This window comes from Rhamphochromis sp. 'chilingali' (assembly GCF_963969265.1).
Source record: "Rhamphochromis sp. 'chilingali' genome assembly, chromosome: 20".
Lineage (NCBI taxonomy): Eukaryota > Metazoa > Chordata > Actinopteri > Cichliformes > Cichlidae > Rhamphochromis > Rhamphochromis sp. 'chilingali'.
In genome coordinates, this window is record NC_137947.1 from 12223381 (window position 1) to 12247725 (window position 24345).

The 24345-nt window shown below is 40.7% G+C and overlaps 1 protein-coding gene across 2 annotated transcripts; it reads right to left on the reverse strand.

The window, feature by feature from the left end:
• Positions 1-866: 866 nt before the first annotated feature.
• On the reverse strand, positions 867-22639 carry golga4 (golgin A4). Of its 2 annotated transcripts, XM_080869502.1 has the most exons (25): positions 22419-22639; positions 21152-21226; positions 19662-19763; positions 16718-16786; positions 16277-16603; positions 16139-16186; positions 15968-16024; positions 15772-15870; positions 14998-15148; positions 14699-14889; positions 13271-13354; positions 12782-12929; positions 12512-12690; positions 12116-12214; positions 11855-12010; positions 7417-11192; positions 7193-7314; positions 6699-6829; positions 6336-6422; positions 4865-4891; positions 4669-4737; positions 4242-4317; positions 2460-2557; positions 1566-1652; positions 867-1485 (listed from the first exon to the last, which is right to left on the reverse strand). In XM_080869502.1, exons 1-25 carry the CDS (start codon positions 22494-22496, stop codon positions 1471-1473), a joined length of 6351 nt encoding a protein of 2116 aa, XP_080725628.1. In that variant the 5' UTR covers positions 22497-22639; the 3' UTR covers positions 867-1470. The 2 variants fall into 2 exon arrangements, with proteins under 2 accessions (XP_080725628.1, XP_080725629.1); XM_080869503.1 differs by lacking the exon at positions 19662-19763.
• Between the last annotated feature and the right edge of the window lie 1706 nt (positions 22640-24345).

The following is a 24345-nucleotide window of genomic DNA, read 5'->3' on the forward strand; positions in this document are numbered from 1 at the left end:
GAAGAATCATTTGGAAAAATCATTTTAACTTTTCTGCATTTCTTTCATTTATCAGTTTTATCTATACTAGTCTGGGAACTGCTGTTTTGCAGTGCATTACTTGTGCAACAGGCTTTTAGATACATATACTGATTAACAAATAGTATGTCCAATCAGCATATAAACTGATAAACTGACCTCTGTATCCAGCTGTTTGTTACAAGCTGGGTCTGTAAACTTGTTTTCTGCACTCTGCTCCTATTTTTATGTATTCACTGCTTTGCATGTTGAGAACTCTACACAACAAATCATGTGCAGTTTGCTGAAAGGCCAGTTGGAAAATCAGCTGATGTATTTGGAGATAATCTTCTGGGAATCATTAACTCTGACTTTAAACATACAGCATGTCATTTATGAGTTGCCAATTCCATTTGCAACATACATTTGGAGTTGGTGATATGCCATTTTTTAATTGAAGTTAAAAGTAAGCAATCTTTAAACACATTTCTAAAAGTGATTTAGGACATTTGCTCATGCCACATTTAATTTAATGTCTGTAAATGTATACATATAAGGAACAGGCAGATCCTTAAATGTGTCCATATACAGAATCAACAGCAAATTTCTTTCCGATTCTCATTACATGAAAGTGTCAGTGGTCTAATATACTTGTGTGTTGTCTGTACTTCTAATGTGGAGAAAAAGAATAAAGGTCAGGCAAAGTAGAGTGAGAGATCTGTAAACCCAGATTTGTTGTTTTCATTCAGTCTTTTTAACCAGGTGTTAACAGTCCTCAGTCAGACACTGGGACTAATGCAAAGACAGGTAATTAGATAAGCTACAAAACAAAAATCTGTATTGTGATGAGGATAAAGGAGTGACAAAAGTTGTTCTGTAAATAGGATTTAATGTTACTCTGAAAAAGAAAACTGTATAGCAAGTCATATAGCGCCTTATAGTACAGTTTTTATTATCATAATACAATTTACAGTTTTGTTTCTGTCAGTGTCAAAATATAAAGCATAGAAAAGCTGTGTTAAAGAGGTCCAGGGGCCTGTATCTTAATGTGGTGCGAGTGCACAGTTAAAGGGTCGTTTACAGTTTTACAGAGGAAGTGATTCAGACAACAGCACAACACAGAGATCTACAAATCAACTGACCGTCGGCATCCATGTGATGATAATATAATTTATTGCACAAGCCAATCTTTATAAACACATTCTAAAATAAAAGGAAACCCATTTACTCTCATCTAAAACTTGTAAATTAAACTTCAAAGAAAAACACGGTTTATGGAAAAAAAAAGTGTTTCTGTCAAATTCTCTTATTCCCTCATACCTGTTGAACATTCACACATAACGCACACACACGCTTTCTCTTTCTCAAACACACACATGAATAAAATGACAAGAAATGCAAACAGATAATGGCAGTCTTCCCCCTTCAGCAGCAGTAGCAGCAGATCCAGAAGTACCCGAATCATTCAAACACTCATCGTAACCAAGGCTGTGGAAGAGACGGATATGAAATTAGTTCAAATCCTGATACACATTTGACCTCATTTAAAGTTGTAAAAAGATTCTTACAATTGGTTTCGAGTCTTCTTTGTCCAAAACCTTTTGAGCTTGGTCAGGAGGAAACTTGAGCATGGAGGTAATCACTTTGGCCATTGTCTGTGGAAAAAAGGGGAATTTTTCTGACTGACACCCTGATCGTCATCTTTTTAAGTCAGTTTACTTTCAAGGCAGGAGTCATCTGTGGTGTTAGTATAATCTCTGTTTTTCCCCCAGCTAACCTCTGCCTTTGACACCATCATCCAATCAAAATCAAGCTTGTTCTGAGACAACTGAAGCGCAAGAAAAGGCTCAACAAGAATGAAAATTATCTGCATAATCAACTCCAGGCCTATCTGCCAGGGAGCATGCATTTCCCTATAAACACAGAGGATAATCAGAAACAGGGCTCCTGGGCTGTGTAAGGAACCCAACTACTCAGCTAACACTAAACAAGGCCAGCATGCCTTTAAATGGCAAATCTGCATCATGCAAGATGTATGAGCTCGCGGGCAGCCTGCCGGACATCCTCCGCACGGGGGAGGTCTGCCATGTTGTTATAAAGAGTGTTTGTTGAGGAGCTGGGAAACTCCCGCTGACTTTAGGACCATGTCAACAGCACTGATAATTAGGGAGATCGCTGTTAATTACATCCAACAAGACTGGACACAACATGAGTTTTATATAGCTTCCTAAATGAGTAGCAGATGGAGGTCACCAGCTTTAAAAATAAAAATTATCAGCAACTTTTTTTTTATATGGTGGTTTTGAATCATCTCATCTAATAGACCATCAAAGCAGCAGCTAATGTTTTCTCAGCCAACTAAGATGGAGACATAAAAATGAGAAAAAGATTAATTATAAAAACTATTGGTTTTTTTTCTTCCTGTAGAATCTTTTTATAAAAAAATAAAAACCAGAACATACTTTTGTTTCCCGTCCCATCATGTATTCAAACAGCACCTTCCTCAGGTACTCCATCTCTGTGGGTTCTGAGAAGGCGTCGGAAATGTTGAGTCCAGGATCTGTAACAACAAGCAAAAACAACAAATCAAATATTTCACGATGACCACAACTGTCAAACTTCTCTTTCTTTAATGTCTTTCAAATCCCATTATTTCAACATCTGTAATGACCTCAAATGTATTAAATATGACTACACATCAGCTACTCTAGGTTGCCACTTTGCTTATATTTCCTTGGTTAAGGAGAAAAATCCAACCTCAATACAGTTACCACAAAAAAAACTAAAACACAGCTGTGAGAGCTGCATGTTAGTGTATGTAGGTCGTTTTTATGTCGTTTTAAAGTACAACAATCCTGGAAAACGTACACAAACCCCCCCCCAACTAACAGCATCAGGTTTATGTTGGCAAGCAAATTCAAAACCACCTTTTGCACAGTTTAAATTATGCACTAAAGCTGAGTACAGGAAAGAATGGTGAGACTCAGCATGAGCACTTTAATATCACACAAGTTTTTAGGTCTGCACCCAAAGCTATAACACAATTATCCCACTAAAAGCTATGAATGGAAACGACTGAGTTACAACTTGGACAGGGCTGCTAACACTTTCATGACTGAAGAAAAGAGCTTTATTATGGAACAACATCCAGTCGCTTTGTGCCTATTGGAAATAATCACTCAAACATCCTCAAATGTGCCTGAATGTGCCCAGAAGGACTGTGCGATTAGAGTACAGGAAAAGGTGATAGAGCAGTCTTTGATCTCTGGTGTGGAGTAATGGGTCACCAATAAATCCCATGCCCTTTGTCCCCCTGACCCTGTGTTGCCCCACCTAGGACAACTTTCACATCAACCACACAGGAAAGCAGATTTCAACAGCTTTCTGATCAATTTCCTACCTAAAAATACAACTCAAGGTGGTTTACGTAAGCTCAACTGAGTCATCAGCGGCTTTAAATATGAATATGAGCAATATACATGTACTGGATAAGAAAGGTTCGAGAAATCTGCGTGCTGCAGTGTCCTGCGTAGGAAACGTTTAGGCCACAATCTGCAAAATCCATTAAATCTAAGCATGGCTTCTTCACCGCCCCCCCGCTTATACAGCAGATTTTCTTTATTACAGCACCAGAGAAGGTCCGAGAGGACTCACTCAATCTCTCCAAATACTCTCACACAGATGAAACGCAGTTGGGTCGTGGTAGACTTGGAGACTGCACTGACTTACGGTCAATCTCCAGAGGTTTCCCTCAGCCTAAACCACACGTATACATATACACCCTCAACCCGTAGTCTAGCTTTAATTATAACCCCAGCTCTTATCTTTACCAGCAAGCCTAAAAATCCTGCTTTGCTAGCTAAACCATAATCAAAAGCATAGCTAAAGCAGTCCGGCACACACTGCTGAGGACCTGCACCTCCTGCCTGATCTCTGAAGCAGTGTGTTAACTGTCAGATTAGGCAGTGTCAAAACACCAACTGAGATCTTAAAGAGCAGCTACACTTTTACTGTAACTTTCACGTGTTGACACAAAATATAATCACATGGTCTGTCTTTAAAATCCTTTATTACACTAAAAAAGGTTAGGTGGCCCTTTTTCCGCCCCTACAGAGACCACACAACTTACGTTACGCTTTCCCATGAGACTGGGCTGCGCTCAAGCGTTACGCATGTCATCTCTGCTGTGAAAATCCATAAGGAAATTGGATCAAGAAGCAGAACTAAGTGATTCATGGTGTTACCTTTAAATGTGCTCCCGAGATGAGTTACAACAGTGTTTCGGTGGAAACATTTAATCTTGTCCTCGAGCGAGTGAATCTAGCGTGGAGAAACAAACAAGCATGCACACATTATTTAAAAACTCTTTAACCCAGTGGGTTAATTCTATGCATTAGAGTAATTGCTAAATAGGACATAAGCATTTTGGTGGCCATCCTCAGAGGAGGGCAGGATGCTTGTGAGAACGATGGTGTGTGTGAGAAAAGCTGTTGGAGGCGTTGTTGTGATTGTTTATGGGGTTAAACCAAATGTAAACAGATGTGCTGTGTAATTAAGTTGATGCAGCAGGAGAGCAGTAGCTGCTCTTGCTGGAGGCCACAGAATCCTGGGAATACACTGCGATGGATTTGGTGTCCTCAGAAAGAGCCACCAAGGGGGTCCGATACTCACTCTTTCAACAAACTGCTGCTCTCTCAGTCGAGCCTCGCTCAGCAACGTTGTTTTTTCAGCGAGCTGAGCCTGAGATCGAGAGGGACAGGAATCAGAAAATATGAAATGTGAACGTTATATTTTTGTTAGTATTCATGTTAGTAAATTTAATTGTACGCTAGGAACAGTGAAACCAGCATATAATGAACAAGTATACCTTTAGTTCTTCTGGGGTCATCTGTTCCTAAAATGAAAAAACAAAACAACAAAAAAACAAGAGAGAAAGAAGACACTGTGTGTTAGAACCAAACCTTAATTAAATCAACATTTCAACCTGATTTAAAAAAAAAAAAAAGGATGTAAAAACTACAGTAATGACACATTTAGTGCCGCCCCAGTATCCATATTATCTCAGACCTCTGTGCCGAGAAGCTCCACCGTCTTCTAAAAGCACAGAATTGCATTTACCGACATCAACAAAACTCAAATGTGTATTTATCCACTGCTGAAAATAGTTCCCGAACAATTTAGAATTGTTTGAATAACATTTTCTAAAGCTAAAGCGCTGAGAAATTACATGTATATATAATACACTCATGGATGACCAGTTTCACAGACTGATGTCTCCACTAGAAATAAATGTGCTTGGAGTTAAGAGCCACAGACACAAGTCAGAAGGTTTTAAAAGATGGACTAACAGCATTGTTTAAACACACTGTAGTCTACACAGACTAAAGTGTGCTTGTATTTAGTCTCCTCTCTCTGTGGAGGGACACACTGACCCACTGTGAGGCCCAAGAAAAGGCCTCCCTGAGCTGAACGCCATACAATCCACCCATAAAGTTATTACCTCACCTGGGAAAAATGCAGCAGAGAGAGCAGCATAATTCTTTGTCTTCGTGTGCATGCAGACATGTGCGCAAAAGGTAGAAGAATCACTGCAGGGGTCTCATGGCACCTCAACACCTGGCTAAAATGTCTCCCCGGAGTGCTTTCGTCTTATCTGGCTCCATTTCACTATGCACATGTTGCATGACAGTATCGCTGCAGAATAAATCTAATGTCTACAATCACCTCGCATGATATTAATTGAGAACAGGGACTGACGCTGGCCACTGCCTGACAATCTCCATTTTCTCCGGAGAACATTCCTGAGTGATTCAAACGAGCTTCGCAGCATCCGGCGTGCTTTGGAGAGAGGCCACACGACTGGAGCGAGAGACTGATCAGAGAAAACTATGTAGGAAAACTGTCCCCGAGCTCCTAGACGGATATCTTCAATTATGAAGCAACCCAAAGAAAAAGCTGAACGATAACTGCCTAGTCTGTCAACCTGGATGTGAACTTTGTAATAGGCCATTTGAAAATGTTTATACAGACACAAAAATGCATCTGGATTAGGCTCATTCAGATGAGCCTAACTGCTTCCCTTAAACTCCAGCCTTTTCCCAGAAGGGAGCCGAAATGCTGTGATTTCATACAGCTAGAGTGAAGTGACATATGACTCCAACAGAATCACTACATAAATTTACTCCAAACCCCTCCCTCCATTTCAAAATGGACTACAACAGCTACAGGCATGAATTTCTACATCTGAGTACAAGCAAAATCATCCAAAGCACAGCCAGTTGTGACAGCTATAACAGATGTTTGGCCAGTGAAGAACAGTGGGTCAGCATTATTTGTACCTCCAAAGTGTCCTGCGTTCTTGCTTGCAACTCCTCCAGTTGTTTCTGAACTTGCCACACTCTGTCTCCCATCTCCTCTTCTCGACTCTGAAAAAAAACAAACAAATAAAAAGGAACAACGACTGAGTCATTTCCCATGTATCATCTCAGCATCACAACTCAAGTATGCTGCAAATCACTCAGTGAGGGCACTGCGCTGTTTCAGACCTCAGATCCTCTTTGGAATTTAATTATTCTTTAAAGGCAGCCAGAGAGATATCACATATAAATCCAAACCGTAACAGTCGATGGATGGTGTCTACAAAGGAGTGCACCCTATAGTATAACCCCATTAAAACAAATAGGATGAGTTTTTAATAGTACCTGTATAACCTGTTCATATTTCTGAACAGTTTTGTGCAAGTCATCCTCTTTCTGGGAAATCACCTTCCTCAGCTGGCTCGCTTCTTCACGATGGCTACTGATGAGCTCTTCTTCAACACTCTGAGCTTTTACTGAATCAAGAAAAAAAAAGAAGAAGAAGCCAAGTGCATAAAAACACAACTTATATGTTCACTTGCCTCTAATTTTGGACTGGATTTTAACATGAAGGAAACATTTCTTCCACAAGCAGTAATCCCTTAATGCTCCCATTTGAGTCCAGAGTAAAAAGTACAGTGTCACAACCCATCCCAAGAACGTGAGTCATATTTACTTTGATCTTCTAGTTTAAGCCAGTCGTTTGTTTAAAACATAATCAAAGTGCAGTACTGAAAGATTCTGACCACAGCAAAAGTGAACAATTTTGACTGCTCATTTCCTTTGCTTGTAAATCTTGTTGGTTTAATTTGGTTAAGCATTATTCTCTTTTGCCTCACCGATGGCCTCCTTCACTGCTGTGTTGAGCTCCTTCTCTTTCAAAGACATCTGTGCGTTGAACTCCCTCATTATCTGCTTCATCGCAGAGTTGTGCTTCATTTCCAAATCTTCTAATTCCAGCCTATTAGAACAGAGAGCAAAGGAAATGTAATTAGCAACTATTAACAAAAAAATCTAATATTATACAGACAAGGGATTTTTCACGATCATTTTTAAGCCTTACTTTAGCTTTTTCTCATTCTCCTCCAACAGCTCCTTCTTCATGTATTCTAGGTCGTGTTCATGCTCCTTCCTCAGTGACCGCATATCTTTCTGCAGCCTGACGAAGTCCTTGTGGATTTTCTCCTTCTCGTTCTTCACCTGGCTCAGTTTGTTCTTCAGAGACCGTAATGAGTCCTCATCGTGCACCTCTTGAGCAGGAGCATGGTTTTCCAGCTCGTTTTCCATCACACTCTTGGTTTGCTGCATGCTGCTGCATTCCACCTTTACCTCAGTTTCTGATGGATTCTGGACCTCCCTAGCAGTCCCCTGATATTGCTCCAATTGGGCATCCTTCTCGCTAATTTCTGCTCTCAGGCGATTTATTTCTGCGAGAAGGTTTCCGTTCTGCTCCTCTGCTTCTTTTAGCTTTGCCTTGATTTCGTGTAATGTTGATTCAATGTCTTTGAGCTGCCCCTGTTGCACTGCGTCACTCTGAAGTGAGGTCAGCTTGTCTTCATACATGACTTTCAACTCCTCTAAAGACTTTTCTTTCTCAAGCCTCTCGTTCTGCAGAACTTGTTCAAGGTGTTTGGCCTGCTCTTCTTTAAGCTTGACGAGAGCATCCTCCAGCGATTTTGTTTTCTCTTCTAATGTTTCTGTGTGTTTTTGCACAGAAATTTCATTGTTCTTAAGTTCATCCAGGCTAGTCTGAAGAGTTGTAATCGTCTGCTCTTTTTCCTCAAGCTGTGACGTTAACTGTTTTGTAACCTGGCTGATTCTCTGCTCAGCTTTCTTTTTCAGCTCAGACATTTTCCGAGTGCTCTCAGACAAGCTCTCCTCAGTTTCCGTCTGACTCCCGTCCTTGCTCTTGATAATCTCGTTTTTCAACCTTTCAAATTCCTCCCTTTGACTTTCAAGCTTTTGTTTATACTGCTGGTTGCTTTCCTCGAGGGCCTGAAGTTTTTTGGCCATCTCTTGCTCTACATTACCTTTCTGGGTGCACTGCATCTGCAGCTGTTCAACCAACTCGCGCTTCTCATTCTCAATGATGCTGTGTTGCTGTTTGAGGTCAGAAGTGAGCTGTTCGCACTCTTTCGTCTTTAGGTCTAACTGCTCTTGAAGCTCACTAAGTCGACTGATGGAGCTCTCAAGCTCTACGGTAAGCCCACTGACTTTTTGCTCCTTCTCACTCAACAGTTGGTCCATCTCAGACTTGCTGACGGACTGATTGTCAATTGTTGCTGTCAGCCGCTGCAAAGCTTCATTCTTTTCGGCGATCTCTCGCTCCAGCTCTTCAAGCCGGGCCTGCAGAGATCCAGTAGTGTTGTCGCTCTGTGTGAATTTCATCTCTAACTCAGACAGACTGGTCCTGAGTGTATCCGCCTGCTCTAAAGCAGACTGCCTCTCCTGCTCCAGTCTCTCCATTTGAGCAGCGGCCTTTTGCCTCTCCTCTTCATACTGCTGCGTCAGCTGATTTATGGCTTCCTCCTTCTCTTTTATGTTACTTGCTAGCTGATTTTTTAAGTCACCGACGACGCTTTCCAAGCCACTGATATGCAGCTCATTTGCTTTCAAAGTTTCTGATATGACTCTGTTTGCTTCGCTGAGCTCCTCAATCTTCTCTACATGTTCACTAATGGACTGAGAATGAGTCTCTCCCTCATGTGTTAAGGCTTTGATGTGCTCCATATGAGCATTTACCTGAGCAGTCATCTGTTCTAATGAAATGCATAGATTTTTATTCTCCTCGGTGTGCTGGCGAACACTCTCCTCTAAAGTGCAAATTTGATCTGCTTTAGTAAGGATAATGTTTTTAAGATGTCCCACCTTTTTCTGACCAGAGAGTAGTTTATCTTCCAGCTCTTTCAACCTACTCTCCACGTTTTGCTGAAGTTCATTAGATCCACACTCAACTTTCAACTGAACCTCCTTACAGTAATGGTTCAATTGGTTGCTCATCTTAATCATTTGCTGCTGTAACTCTGCTTCCTTGGCATTCAGTTGGATGGAAGTTTCCTCAAATTTACTCTGCAAGTCTGCACTTTCCTTAAATCTGGCACCTTCCAGCGCTTCAAGCTGTTTTTCCGCTTCATTCAACTTATCTGACCAAGCTTTCAGCTTCTCTCTGCTCTCTTCCTCTGTCTCGTTCAGCTTGTCTTGGAGGGCGTTTCTCTCACCGAGCGCCTGGTTAAGGTTCCTTTCCACTGACTCTATTTGTTCTTTTAGCAACGCTTCACTCTTTGCCAAACTTTCAAGTTTAAGTGCTGCTTCATTAAGCTCTTCTTGCAGCTTCTGCACAGTGGTTTCTCGGATCGCCAGGTCCTCCTTTAAACCCCTTATTTCACCCATTACTTGCTCAGTCTCCGCTCTGCTTCTGCTAAGCTGCTGAGACACTTCTTCCAGCTCCTGGATTTTCTCCTGCAGTATGACTGAATGTTTCTCCATTAATTCTTCCTCCTGCTGTCCTAACCGCTCCTGCCAACGGCGCTCCAGGTCTTCAATATCATGCTTATGAGTGGCATGTAGTTTCTCCACTTCCTCCTTATGGTTATCCTGCAGCTCTGACACTGCATTGCTGAGGCCTTGGGAACTTTTCTGGGCCATCTCTACGATTTTCTCCTGAACTTGTTGTTCTTTCTGCTGAAGCTCCTCGTCCTTCTTTGCAAGCTCCTTCTTCATGTTTTCTTCATTCTGCTGAAGCTTTTTCTTATATTTCTCTTGCATTTCTTTTGCCTTCTGTTTGAATTTTTCCATTTTGGTTTCCTGTGATTTCAGTTTACCTTCCATATCAGTTATAGTGTTTTTCAGCTTTGCTTCATTGGCAGCTTTTTCGTCATCCAGCTGTTTCTTGAGGCGTGTTTGTTCTTCCAGTTTAGTGTTCAGTTCTGATGTAAATGACTTCTCTTTCTCCAAGAGCGCTTTCCTGCTCTCTTCTAACTGATGCTCAGTTTCTTGAAGGGATTTCTCTTTTTGTTGGCATTCATTCTTTGCAGCTTCCAACTGATGCTCCACATCTGTCAGTTCTTTCTTGCACTTATCAAGATCTTCTGTTATCTTATTTAACTGTGCATTAGATTCCTTTAAACTCTCAATTTCAAGCTGGGATTCTGATAAAGTTTGCTGCAGCGCTTCCAATTCTTTCATCTTGCTTTCTAGGTCTTGTGCAGTGGAATGTGATTCCTCCTGTAGCGTTTTTTCTTTAAGCATGTATTGTTCGATTTCCTTCTCTTTTTCATTCAGAACAATTTTCAATGCATTAAGTTCCTCCTTCAGAGTTTTCTCTATTCCGCCAAGCGACTGATCATGCTCACGTTTGACATTTTCAAGCTCTTCACTGTGCTTTGACACCCGATCTTGAAACCTCGTCTCGTGTTCCTGTAGCGCTAAACTATGAGCATCTTCAGCAGCCGACAGCTTCTCCTCCAAAAGCTGTTTACCTTTCAGCATCTCTGAAAGCTCAGCAGAGAGCGCCTCTAACTCTGCCTGCTTTGCATCCAGCTTCTCTAGAGTTTTCTGATTCATCTCTTCGACATGTGCTTGGAACTGCAGCTCCTTGTCTTTCAGAAGGGTTTCCATTTCGGCCCTGTGTGTTTCCTTGAGCTCCTCAAGGGCAGCATTATGCTGCTGGGTTAGGGTGCCCTTGTGCTTTTCCAGCTGCTCGTGGTGCTTTTCCTCTAATGCAGAGATTTGCTCTTTGTGTTCATTCTTCAGTTCCTCCAGCTGACTGGAAAGTTCATGGGAGAGACCCGCTTCTTCTTGTGAGATCTTGTTCACAGAGCTCTCCAGTTCCAATATCCGCTGCAATCACATACATGGAGGTGGTTAGATTCTTCCGCTAAGCTGCTACAGTTAATCATTCACAGAACTGACACAGCTATAAAAACACATTGACGGTTATTAAGATATTTTTTTAACAATAAAGCTGTGACACAGTTCAATTACTAGCAACTCTGTAAAAGCTTCAAGTACATAAGGATTTAATGCTTGACAGCATTACATATTAAATGTAGACTGTGAAAATATTTACACATTGAAAATTGCTCACTTTCAAGTTCAAGGTCCTTTATTTGTCACATGCATAGTTATACAACTATAACACACAGTGAAATGTAGCCTGACATGCTCCTCGACATGTGCAAAAATGGGGGGGGTAGAGGAAGAACGAACACACACACATATATATATATATATATATATATATATATATAGTACTTCTGTGTGTGTGGCGTGTTACTGCAGAACCAAATAAACACAAGCATACTCAAGTTATTTTGCCAATTAATTAAATAAAACTGAACCTCAAAGCAATCAGTCAGTGATTAGCAGATTCAATATGAAAGAACAAGTTACATCCACAAAGATGCAATAAACAGGTAAAACCGAGGCTCTGCAGTGTGCCAGCTGTTGCTTTTCTCAATATTAAAAATAAACCAAAAAACCAAATAAACAAACAAACTCACAGTCCTTGCAGCTTCGAGCTCCAGCTGGATCTCCTTAACCTTATTATCAGCTTCTGTCCTTAAAGCAGTCTTCTGTAACTCTGCGTCCTCCAGAGCCAGAGCGGCCTGCTGTTCCCGTTCCTTAGCCAGCTGTGCAAACTCCTCTTTGCACTGCTCCTAAACAGCATTTTAAAAAAAATACAAATATTAAAGTTATATTTTTCTTATTTGATACAGTGGTTTTTTTGCTAAACTGAATAAGGGAAAACATTTTGCACCAACCACAGCTTTGTTGATTTTCTCTTTCATCTCTTCTTCTTTAACTGCCAAAGCTTCACTGTGGAGCTTTTCCATGTTGGCCACAGTTTCCTCTGATGATTTCTAATATTGGTTAAAAAAAGAAAAAAGAAAAAAAAGAATGGTAAATATAAATACAGATGATCATAGCTCGTGAAACAAAGTGATATTACTGCTCTCCATGACAGCAGTGGAACATTTTATACACACTAAATTCTTTTTAATGTAAATGCTTACAATACTGAGTCAATGTTGGTACTTCTGTGGCTACAATATATCATTTTCAAAGAAGCCAACACTTTGGATAAAGCTAGAAATATGACTGCAGCAAATTACTTATTCGATCAATAAACAAATATTCAGGAGAAGTCCTTTCCTGACCTTCATGATGGTGACAACCTCCTGTTTGACTCGTGTGAGTTCCTGCTGCAGACTCTTCCTCTCTTGCTCACTGGCCCGTTCGATTTCTTTCACTTGCTCTTCCAGCTGAACCTGCAGCTGTTTTCGAGCCTCCTCTGCCCTCTGAGCTACACCCAGTGCTCGTTCAAGTTCCTCAAAAGCTATTGGAGGGGGGGAAAAAAAAAAAAATCACAAACATATCTAGAAAAAACTGAACTTTTCTGTACATTACCTGACATGGACAGCACGTACCCGATTTCTCAGCCTTTTCTTTCTGTTCCTGTACTTCTTCTTTCTGGGCTATAGCTTGCTGGAGCCTGGACCGCAGCTGTGCAATCTCCTCTTCTTTCATTTCCAGTGTCTCGTGCATCTGCCGTTTGGTCTCAGCAATGACCATTCCCTGAAAAACAAAAAACCAGTACCCCATGAAAGAAAAATCATCCCTTTACCTGTATACCCTGAGCACAGGAATCAACACTAAAGCTTATGTTGATCTGCTCTCCATGAACGAGGGCTGTAAAACTCAGCCCTGTGCTATTAATTGTGTTACGGCTTTAAGCGCTTTCAGCATTCCTCGCAGAACTGCTATCCATCCTGCAGTGCTGGGGTCAAAGTTTAAGCTAAACAATATGAGTCTGAAGCTACTCAACAGCAGAGTAAAAACACACACACGGCCACACACATACACATGTAACTGAAACGGAAGAACCTTCAATCCAGATCTCAAAGCTCCTCACTAACCTTGTCCTGCTCCAGCTGTTCAATGAGATTCTTGGCATCACGCAGCTGAGTGATCAGCTTAGTCTTCTCTGTTGTGTGTAGTTCCTTTAAAGACAAAACAATCGACAGAATTAAAAATAAAAAAAGTCACACGTGTCCTAATGGCATGAATGCCACTTCACAATGCACCGCTTCCTACATCCTGTATACGTGTTTGCTCTGATAACTTCCCAATCAGATGCTTTCTGTACCACCCAGGATGCCTCACCCACAAGCCAAACAACCAGTGTGTATACATGGCCAACTAAACCAACAAGTCAACCCAAATTACAGCTCACTCTTGCAACCGTGGCATGTAGTAGACATGTCTCTGTGGCACCGCACTTTAACAAGCAGTTACTAAACAGGAAATGTTGGGCTATGTTTCTCTGTTGTTTGACACAAGTGTGCCAACGGCATGAGTATGTATGCAGCACTGTGATTAACAGAATGTTTTCATAATGTCAAAACGTATCATATGAATAAACAAAGAGACAAAGAAAGACCAAATAGCATACAATACTCAAGGACGGCAACACACAGTTAAAACATGAATTCAAAAATAGTTGAAGTTAGGGTCTGGAAAAGTAGACAGATGTTCTGCTTTATGGGATATTTGTCTGAAGCAAAGGAGAAGGACAGCCCAGCAGTTCCAGGATCCCTTCATGCTGTTTTAGGAGGGCTAAACGCCTGTTAACCTCTGCTTTCCCTGACAAAGGACAGGCCTCCATTCCCAAACAAGCTGCGGATTTATACAAAAAAAACAACCCCCCCCCCAAAAAAAATATTATGGCAATAAATGAAAGCAAGTCAATCAAGTGACGGCACATACAAGCTGTCTATTATTTCAATGGCTTTGTTACAACAACCACTTGTTATCATGCGCTGCAAAACATCAGAGCGACTAAGGACAAACTACACGAGCTGATCATACCACTGCAGCAAAATGTTTTGAAATCAATGAAAACAATGGCTCAGTCATGTCACGCTGACATGACATGAACCCTCACTCTGGAGCTCAGCCACAGAATTTGGATGTTCGGACTCTGAGAACCACAGCGATCTGCTGTGTCACGAGATAATGGAGTCACATACTCAGCGGACCATAAAGACTCTGGCAGACAGTTTGCGGCACAGTATTAATTCCTCTAAACACACTGCTCAGTCCTTACCGTCCATCCCCACTTTAATCAAACCTCTTTATAATTATAGTTTACTACTTGGTTTATAGCAAGTGCTCATCTCTGGGAAATCAGTTTGAAATATCTGGGCACTTTAACTTATTGTTGCTGTAATTCTGTGTATATTTAATCCAAAATGTATAGTTTTGTTTGACTGAAAGCGTCCTAATATTACAGTATAACTACACTCCAACTCTTCTATCATTTCTGAAAAACACAGGGTAACCACCTTCATCTTCTCCAACTCATGCAGTCGCTCCTGCAGCTGCTCCTGCAGAGTTTCATTCTCACTGCTAAGCTGGGCGCTTCGCTCCTTGTGTGTACGCATGACTTCCTTGCACTTCTGCAGCAAGTTTTCTTGCCTCTTCACTCTCTTCTGCAGAGCCTCCATGAGTTTAGTTGGATCACTGTTGCCCTCTCCTGTCCAGAAATTAAAATTCACTGCTTAGAAAAAAAAAATTTGCTCACACAGTGTGACTCCTTACTACAGGCAACTAAATAACCATATATTTTAATAAATACACTTACCCTCAATGACTTCAGGCTCTACTTCGTTCTCCTTCAAAGGACTCTGTGTGGGAGAAGCAGAGACTTCAGCAGCTTCAGACTGAGGAACCTCTCCTTCAGGGGGCAGCGAGCCATCGGGGCCCACTTGGAGCCGTTTCTTCAACAGAGCAACCTTAGAGGAACAAAGATCAATAAATGAATCACAGTCCCTTTGGCAACTTGAGATAGATCTGTTATTGTTCCCCGCAATCGAACTCAGAGTTATAGTTATACAGATTCATTACTCCTGCCATGGAGGTTTTCTCCATTTGGCTGTTTGTTATCAAGACGACTAAAATTGTATGGACAAATCCGCATGATGTAGATATGCAGTCTCAAACAACTCTTGATTTTTGCATGACTGTTTGTGCATTACATGGTTCTTTCAGCTTTTTGATTTCAGGTAACCTACTCATTTTCAAGGCAAGTGAAGCATTCCTGTTTGGTCTGAGAAACTTTTAAATACAAAACCTCTGCACTTCATTTGTCTCTGATTTTAAATAACGTCACATTTATTCAGAACTCAAGAACCATTTATACCAGAACATCACTGCAGTGATTATCATGCTTAAACTGAAAGGATTAATGTGAAATTATCATTAAAGCAGGTTTTAAAGTAAATTTTTTAAAAAGTTACATTTAAACTGGGTTTGGGTGTTTTGTTTTGTACGGTGTTTAAAATAAGCCATACTTATAAAGTTGTAATCCTAAACAGCAGAAAAGCTTTGGCTTATTTTCCCACCACCATCCACACACCTGTGTTTGTAGCACAGTGATCATCTGGTCTTTCTCCTCCAGTGCAGCATCAAACTCATCTTGCAGGTGTTTCTTGGCCTGTTGGTCCATCTGAAGCTCCTATACAGTAGATTATTCATTCATTTGTGCAGTTTATATTAATAAAAAAATGATTTTAATCTAAAGACACAAAAACATCCATAGCATATAGCCGTACCTCTCGTAGTTCCCCTATCCTGCGCAGTGCTTTATCTTGACTCTGACTGAGGATGGCCTGGGGAGAACAAAAATGTACGTTGGATCAGTTCAGATGTTATTCTCTTTTTCCAAAAAACATCCGATGAGAAAAATACTGACAAAAAAAAAAAAAAAAGGATGTAAAATGTACCTGCGTTTTCTCTTTTTCTCGCTGTACGGTACGGTACGCAGTAACCAGCTGCATGACAAAGATGTAAAGATGAGCAGGAGTTATATTCATGTACAGACTTTACACTTTACTCTTCAAGCATCCTGTCTGTTTTCTCACCTCCGAATACTTCCCCCTGTACTTCCCCAGGCTCCTCTCTACTCTAAGCATTCGGTGTAACAACTGCTCTTTGGACAGAGACTCTACACTTCCTGGTGGCTCCTCGGCCTCGCTCTCAATGTCCGAGGGTGGATCATATGCCGGGGCACTGGGGGACTCGTTTTCTCCCAAAGGAGTCAGGGATTCGCGTGATGAAGTTCGGACCAGGTTGTCTTTAGATGGAGAGCGAAACAGATTTTCCGCCCGACTGGCTCCGCTACGAATCAATGACTCCATTGAGGGCACTTTCAGCTGTAGTTTCTGGGTAAATGACTGTGGCTCCTCTTTCTGTTACAAACCAAAACAAAAAACATAAAGATCTCAAACTCATTAATGAATGTGCAAAAACACTGAAATAATCACATTGAAAAGATTAAAGAGGAGGCTTGGTAATACTCTTACATGAGGAGAAGTACTTCCATCCCCATTGATGCTGCCTCTGGGAGACCTCAATGCACCTTTAGAGGCACTCTAAAGACCAAAAAATAAAGATGAGATTATGAGGAAAAGGGCAGCTGTATCAGCGAACTTGTCCTGGGCCAGTTAGTCATCCACACCCAGCGTGGCTCTCCCTGATTACTCTGGAGGGAGCAATATTAGTATTGCTGGGAGCAATGCAGGGGCAATGGGTACCCTCATGCAACTTGGAAAAAACAGAGGGGTTAAATACACAAAAGAAGGCATCTCTACTGTAGAATAAACAAAAAGGGGTTAAGACAAAACTACAAACAGCCATGAGGTCAGAACAAATAGTTAAAAGTCAAGTAGGAGAGCTGCGTTTGAATTAAAGATGCTTGGCAGTGCTGTGTGCAGCTGCATTACAGGAGGACAACGTCACAACTGATGTGAGGGAACATTTAGCAGCTTAGTTGGTTTAGTTGATTTGTTAGAAGCAGCATCAAAGTGAGCAACTCTTCTCCTCCCTTGTCCAGCTCCAAGCTACTCCTTCCTGTGGATTACTTGTTTCCGCTTCATTTTCACAGCTAGTCATGTGAACGCTTGCTTTCAACCAAGCCTGTCAAGAGCTTCGTGACCACTACCACTAGACGTTTTTTTTAAGTGGATCTATTTAGTTATTGTACATGTGTGTGAAGAACAAGAAGAATTTGGGTATAAAGCAAAGAGTCAGCAAAAGTAGTGGAAAAAAAAATGTCAGCATGTGAACAAACACAGCAGGCCTCAATCTTTTAAGAAATGTGACCTTCGCTAAAGTTTTACTGTCAAGACTTCAATGACATGCAAGGTGTCTGAGTGATTAGCAATAAAAAGGAACTTGTTTGTTTGTAAGACAACTCCATTAGCGCCTTTATATTTCGCCCTGTGTCCCTGTGCTCTTATTTCTCTGTTATTTCCCATCATCCCCAGATGGCCGCTCCTCGCCAAGACTGGTTTTGCTGGAGGTTAAAATAGAGTATTTATAGCATTACCTTTCACTATTATGCCCTTCATGCCTGCCTATTTTCAGTCATATAAAAAAAAAAAAAAAAATGGACAATGACTCATGGATAATTACTGCAGAACGGTACACCAAATGTAAACCTACCAAACCAGGGCACTTGAGTGCCTCTATTTCAGGACCACAAGATCAAACAAAATTCTCACAGGGACAAATCAGAAACCAAATTTAAAACAGATCATAGACCACAAAACGTGACTGAGAAGAGTTACTATCACCAACTCCACAAAGTACCATTTAAAATATAAAGAAAAATTATGACAGAAGCCTCCAGTCAACAGACAAACATTGCTAGCAGAACAAGTAAAAAAACAAAAACAAAAAACAAATATAAAAAAATAAATAAATCTATGAAATGATTTCATGAGTAAATTTAAATATAATGAGATCCCAAAATCAAGACTATGTCACATCGCTAACATGTGAAAATGACTGTGATGGACATTTGTATCTGTGGCTTTAGCACATCAACACTCCTACAACTCTATACCAGGAATCTAATGATCCCTTCATGCAAATATCAAAGCAAAGGTTACATAAAAGAACGATGAAAAGGTCAAAGAGTAACTGCATCTTAATCAGTGTCATTAACCATACACATAATGAAGAGGCAACAGAATTTAAGGCTTCCCCTCTTTCCAAACTACAGATCATAAGCAGCATCTAGCAAGAGGTGAATCAGACAGATCAACCAAAGAAATCATTATGAGACGGTCAAGACATTGTTAATAAATTCTAAATATTCATGGGTCCACTTAAACACAGCCAAACCGCTGACAGATACCATCTCAGTTCAGTCTCTTGAGGTTCGTATTTTATTGCAGTTGAATTCATCAAACAGTTGCTTTCATTTGCATATTTTTCGTTTTGTTCTCCGATAACTGGCACAATAACACTACAAGTTGACTGGCAGTCATTCTGAAGCAGCTGTGCTGAAGTAATAAAGTCCTTGTTTTATAATCACTACATTATCTCACAATATCCACACAAATCCTGGTTAATGACAGCAGCTGGGGCGCGTACTGGGCTATGTTGGCATTTAAAATGAGCAAGCAGAGTTAAGAGACAATTAAACAATGTCTCTCAATTTTACTGACACATGACCCTCATACTGAGCTCCATTTACCTGCTACAAACCTAGTTACAAAGCAGACTTATGCAGTCTAGAAATTATTTTGAAGAGCTGTGTGTACAAATGTATGTATCTGAATATGGACGACCCATACGTTCTTACAATTGGTGCTTAGTATCTACTGACAATGTCAAAAAAAATAGACCTTAACTTTAATAACAGTAATTAATAAGCAGTTACAAGCAATACCAACTTTCATTTGTCACATCAAATATATCTTAAATAAAGAAACAGCTATTTGGATGTGTTTGTTTACTTAGAGAGTTAGACAAAATCTTCAATTTTAATTTGTTAAAAACTTGTCCCATAAAGAAAAATCTCAACTCTCCAAATACACAGACTTTAGCGGAGACGGGACAAAGGCGATCAGGCAACATAACAGGATTTAAGGGTCTACAAGGGTCTCTAGGGCAAGCAGCAAAGATCACCTAAAGACAAATGGGCACTGTTCATTTCTTTGACACATCACAAACTGAAAGAAGGGACAACAAACAAACATGGGGCAGAACGCACAGAAGCTTCTATCCTACAGTGTAAACCACAACCTAGTAGATGCAAAATTAACCTACATATGAGATGCCTTCTTGCTACTAAATCCAAAGCAAACAGGAGACGGAGAGCAGGGAACAAGCTGTCCCTACTTGGGCAACAGTCCTCTACCGATTCCCCAAAGACATGGAAGACGGGAGGAAGGAACGGGGCAAGAGGAGGAGGAAAAGAAGAAAGATGAAAGAGGCAGGAAGTGAGGACAAACTCACCACACTGGCTACCTGGGCTGTTTGGGGTCGTTTTGAATGGTCCAGAGCAAAGATAGTATACTCAGAGAGAAAAGCGGGCTCTGCTATCATCCCGGCCAGCACCTGACCCCCATCAGTGCAGTAACGGGACGAAAGGTGGGGAAAGGAGAGGAACACAAAGAGCAATGAGAAAAACAACAGCATGAGTGTGAAAAGGCCCTGAAGGAAGTGGCTGACCAGCCTGATGAGAGGAGGCTGGCGGAGAGAGAGAGAGAAAGACTGAGATGAATAAAAAAGAGAAAGCAGACAGTGAAACAGAGGGAGAGATACTACATAAGCTGGGAAAAAAAAAAATCTGAAAAACTGAAAAGCACTCAATCAACAGTAATGTTATGAGTAACAGTTTCACATCTCCTCATGTAATCTTCACAATTTTAACCAGGGCTAAATCTGCCTTCAGTCATGAAACAATGCTTTCAGAGATGTCAAAGTGTTAATGATTCGTGAGGTGAAGAAAAGATGCTGTGATGCTACACGAAGCTTCTACGCTGAGGCTGCCGAGCCACTTAACAGCAACACATGTGTGCTTCCAAAGGCACAAGTGGGGAGAGCAGTGCATAGAAACCTGACCAAAAGGGACGGTGCCACTACTCCAGTGAGCGTTCTGCAGTGTTGAAATGAAGGAAAAAGTGATTAAGATATATTTTTATCTGAAAAACAACGAAGACTGTAAACATCCATATCTAATCTCAACAGATGTAATAACAACATGTTGCATCATCAGTTGTAGAGTCACTGCCATTAAACCTATGCTTATCTACCTCTTTCTAATAGAGCATAGTCCTGCATTGAATTGACTTGTCAGTATCTATTGAGGCAAAATATGGCAACTAGTCACAGGAGACACAAAAAAAACACTGAGGAGGATACATCAATTATTCATAGACATGCTGAAACACTGTCTGCTCTACACCATTAAAACGCCCTTTCCATTGTCTCTAAAGAAGGAGCTGCTCATTTGGTGGAACAGGGTCTTTTAAAAATGTAACAATAATAATGATAATAACAATAATAATAAGTGACTTCAGACACTTAAAATACCATACGAATGGAATCCAAGTGCTGACTGCTCTGCAACATTAATGACCACAGTGTAAGCCTGGCTCATATGTTCCCATCTGGTGTTGGCTATTGTATGCACTGCAATATGTTTATGAGTCCAGGGTTCAATATGTCTAGATTGTTGGATTACTTTAAATAATTGGATCAAAGAAGTTTGCTAGTGACAACCAGAAGATTCTGAAAACCAACAGCACTAAGTGTTCACTTGTATGTTATAAAGCAGACATTATGCATAAACAAAGCATACAAAGCACATTTTTAAAGCCTAAGAGAAACAATCATTAGAATGTAAGCTGGGGAGGGACTTGGAAACCTCTGCAGGCTGTGGTCTGAACACAAGTATACATACATAAATAAAGATATGAATCACAGGCTGACACCATGCTCACCTCTCTGTCGCTGGGAGAAGGTGTGCCATCACTAAATGGGGGAGTTTGGCTGTTACGTCGGTCTCCACTGCTGATCTGTAAAATAAATAAGTAATAAGGAAAAAGAAGTAATAATAATAGTAATAAATTAATTGAAAAAAAACATAGTCATAACAATAATATTGATTTTGTTGCCTGGCAGTAAATCAAACTTTAATACAGATGCTTGCTGGGTGTAAGTTCTCTTGTTACTGGATTTCACCTTTTGTATGCCTTCACCTTTGAGCCAAACTCAGTCTAAGATTGTGGTTTTACAGAAAGTCAGTGGGAATCATAAACTACACACAAGCTCTGAATAACAAATGTAAATTTGGTCCTCAAAAACAGCCAATCTGCATAAGAACCAAGCCAATTCGAACAAGGTAATTTATCTATCCATCTTCCAAAGGGTTGCTGGATCTGCATATTGTATGCCAGATGCAGCCCTCTCATTTATCTGGATAGGGAACAAGCCCTAGCTTGTGAGCCCCGGAGTCTGGGTTTGGATCTCCTCCCAGAACTGAACTGGGGATCTTTTGCATGTAAGGCAAACAGAGAAATGCAGCGAAAATATCTACATTAACTTGGAACTGAACTATGATGGACCTCCAAACTATGACACATACCTTCAGTCCTTCACATATATTTAGGAGAGCTTAAAGAAACTTGCAGTTTCATATTTCAAAGAACATTTCGCATTTTTTAACAGAAGAGGAAAGCAAGGGATCTGATGAGGTTTCTAGCGCTTTTCCAATGACAAACTTCCAACTCGAAATCTGTGTGCTACTTCTGTATTGTTTTTAATAGAGGCGCCTGGGAGTAGTAGGATTTGCAAGGGTCAAATATAGCTTCCAGCTGACATCCACTGGCAGCTAATGCAAGAAGCATTAACTCAGACACGCCCATGTTGTCACTGGCGAGTATAAAAATGCGGGCTGGCATTTTGGCTACAAACAAATTGATGATTAGCTGTATGAAGTGAGACTTTTCTTCTACTCGGACAACGGGATTTACCAGTTCCAGCTGTTCCAACCGCTGACAGCTAAGTTAAGCTGCTAACTTAAGGACTTAGCACGGTGCTAATGTTTGCAAGACAGTAAAGGGACGAACTGACAATTCAAGTTAGCTTATTAAGCTGTCAGCTTGAGTTATCTTAATGAGAAATAACTAGACAACCACTTCCAAACCGTGAAGTCTTTGCAACAGACGTTAACTTAGCTAGTTAGCTCCGAGCACCACAACAACTAACCTGGGCCTGCTGAGGTGACTGCGCATTCCTCTGCGGAGACTGCTCCTCGTTTAGCTTCTGCTTGAGTTTTTTAAACATCTTGTCACGCCGATATAAACTGGTGACCAAGTGTCGACTTTCCGGCGGAGAGTTTTTTTGTTTTTATTCAGCCTATCATCCAGTACTCAGGGGCAGACTTCCTTGTTCGCTTCTAATTTTCTGCAGGTAGGCCTATCTGCGCATGTGCGGCCAACGTGGAGGAAATCTGAAACGTCAGACTTAAAGGGCCAGTCTGGGCTCAGTTAGCTACAGCGCCCCCTTAGATAGCAGCGTGCTTGGGATATATTACAGCCTAAGACAGTTGAAATGAGAAGACAGTTTAACACATGTGGTATACAGAAGCACATACAAAACAACAACAACAAAAACACAACACAAGGAATCCTCACAAAAAGGGATAAAAACAAACAAACAAATAAGGCCGTATTTTAAAAATTACATTCCAAGATAGATGCAATAAACTCAGTCCTGCAATGTCAAATGCAATGTCAAAAAGGAACAATAACTTTAAGTCTAATAAGTATTTTATAGTACTCATATATTTACTAACTCATTCTTAAAAACAGAAAATAAAATTCAGAAACACCAAATTTGCATTTGTGGATGTGGTATTTTGCATCACTTCCTTAAAACACTGAATGAAAAATATACATGAATGAATTTAAAGATCTTTGTATGAGGAAAACAGATGGGAAACATCTTTATCTGAATTTCTTTTTTTAATGATAGACTGGTGATTTGTCCAGGGTGTACCCTGCCTCTCACTCTATGACAGCAGGGATAGGCAACAGCCACCCCACAACCAAGCGCAAAAGAAAGGATGGATGGACGAAATATTAACAAAATGTAGAAAGTGAAATCTATTTTCCTAAGTCTCTTCTTGAGCTCCATGTTAAATCTAGACTTAAATTTAAAATCCTTCTCCTCACATGCATGGTCCTTGGTTTAAAGATCTCATAGACCTCATTGCATGTCCTACTCTTCACTCCAAGTTTGCAGGTTTAGTTGTGGGTCCTGAAATTTCCAATGGGAGACAGAGTCTTCTGCTATCAGGCTCCTCTTCTGCGAAAGGAGCTCCCAGTTTGGGTTCAGGGCAGAGACACGCTGGCTATTAAAAGCTGTAACCTGTCAAAAGGTGCAGATAAATACAAAATCACAGTTTGGACTCAAGAGGGCACTCTTTAAGCATGTTTTACTGTGATTTTCCTTCAGGCCAATTGAAAACACAACTAACAAGACTTACATAAGATTTCGTCCTGTATGTTCTATCAGGTTTTCCGGCTGGTAGTATTTTGTCTCTGCTAGGAGAAGTTTAATTACTTTCCCTTTAATCTTTGGCAGCATACCTAAAAGTGAATGTCACAGCGGGGGAAAGCTGGAGCGTTACACATTGTTGCCAACATAGCTGCTTCTTGTGTTGTAATTAATGTCTTTGTGCTGCAGCAGCTGAAGCAGAGCCAGTTTTACCAGTGCAGTGCTGCTGAACCGAGCACAGAGGTCCGTACAATTGCCAGAGGATGACCTCTAACACAGCGGTTCTTTTGTCGGTGTGGCAGCGGCACTGAGCTGAAATGAGTTTTCTGTAGCAGTCTTTTCAAAATTTAATGCCTTCAATAACACAGACAAACATGACACCCTCAAAATGCTACCAGTGTTTTAAATTTATAAAATTTAAAGTATTTATTTTATATAAACCCATTCTAAGATCACCATGATTTACAACTAATAGCCTGCAGGTTAGCATCTGTCTTCCCAGTTGGAACAAGGCACACGAGAGGCATACAGTGAGCAACACAAACAGATGAACAACAGCTCAAATTTATTATTTATATGGTTCTCTGATTAGGTCACTCTTCTTCTGGGGTTGGTATTAATCTTAAAACTATGC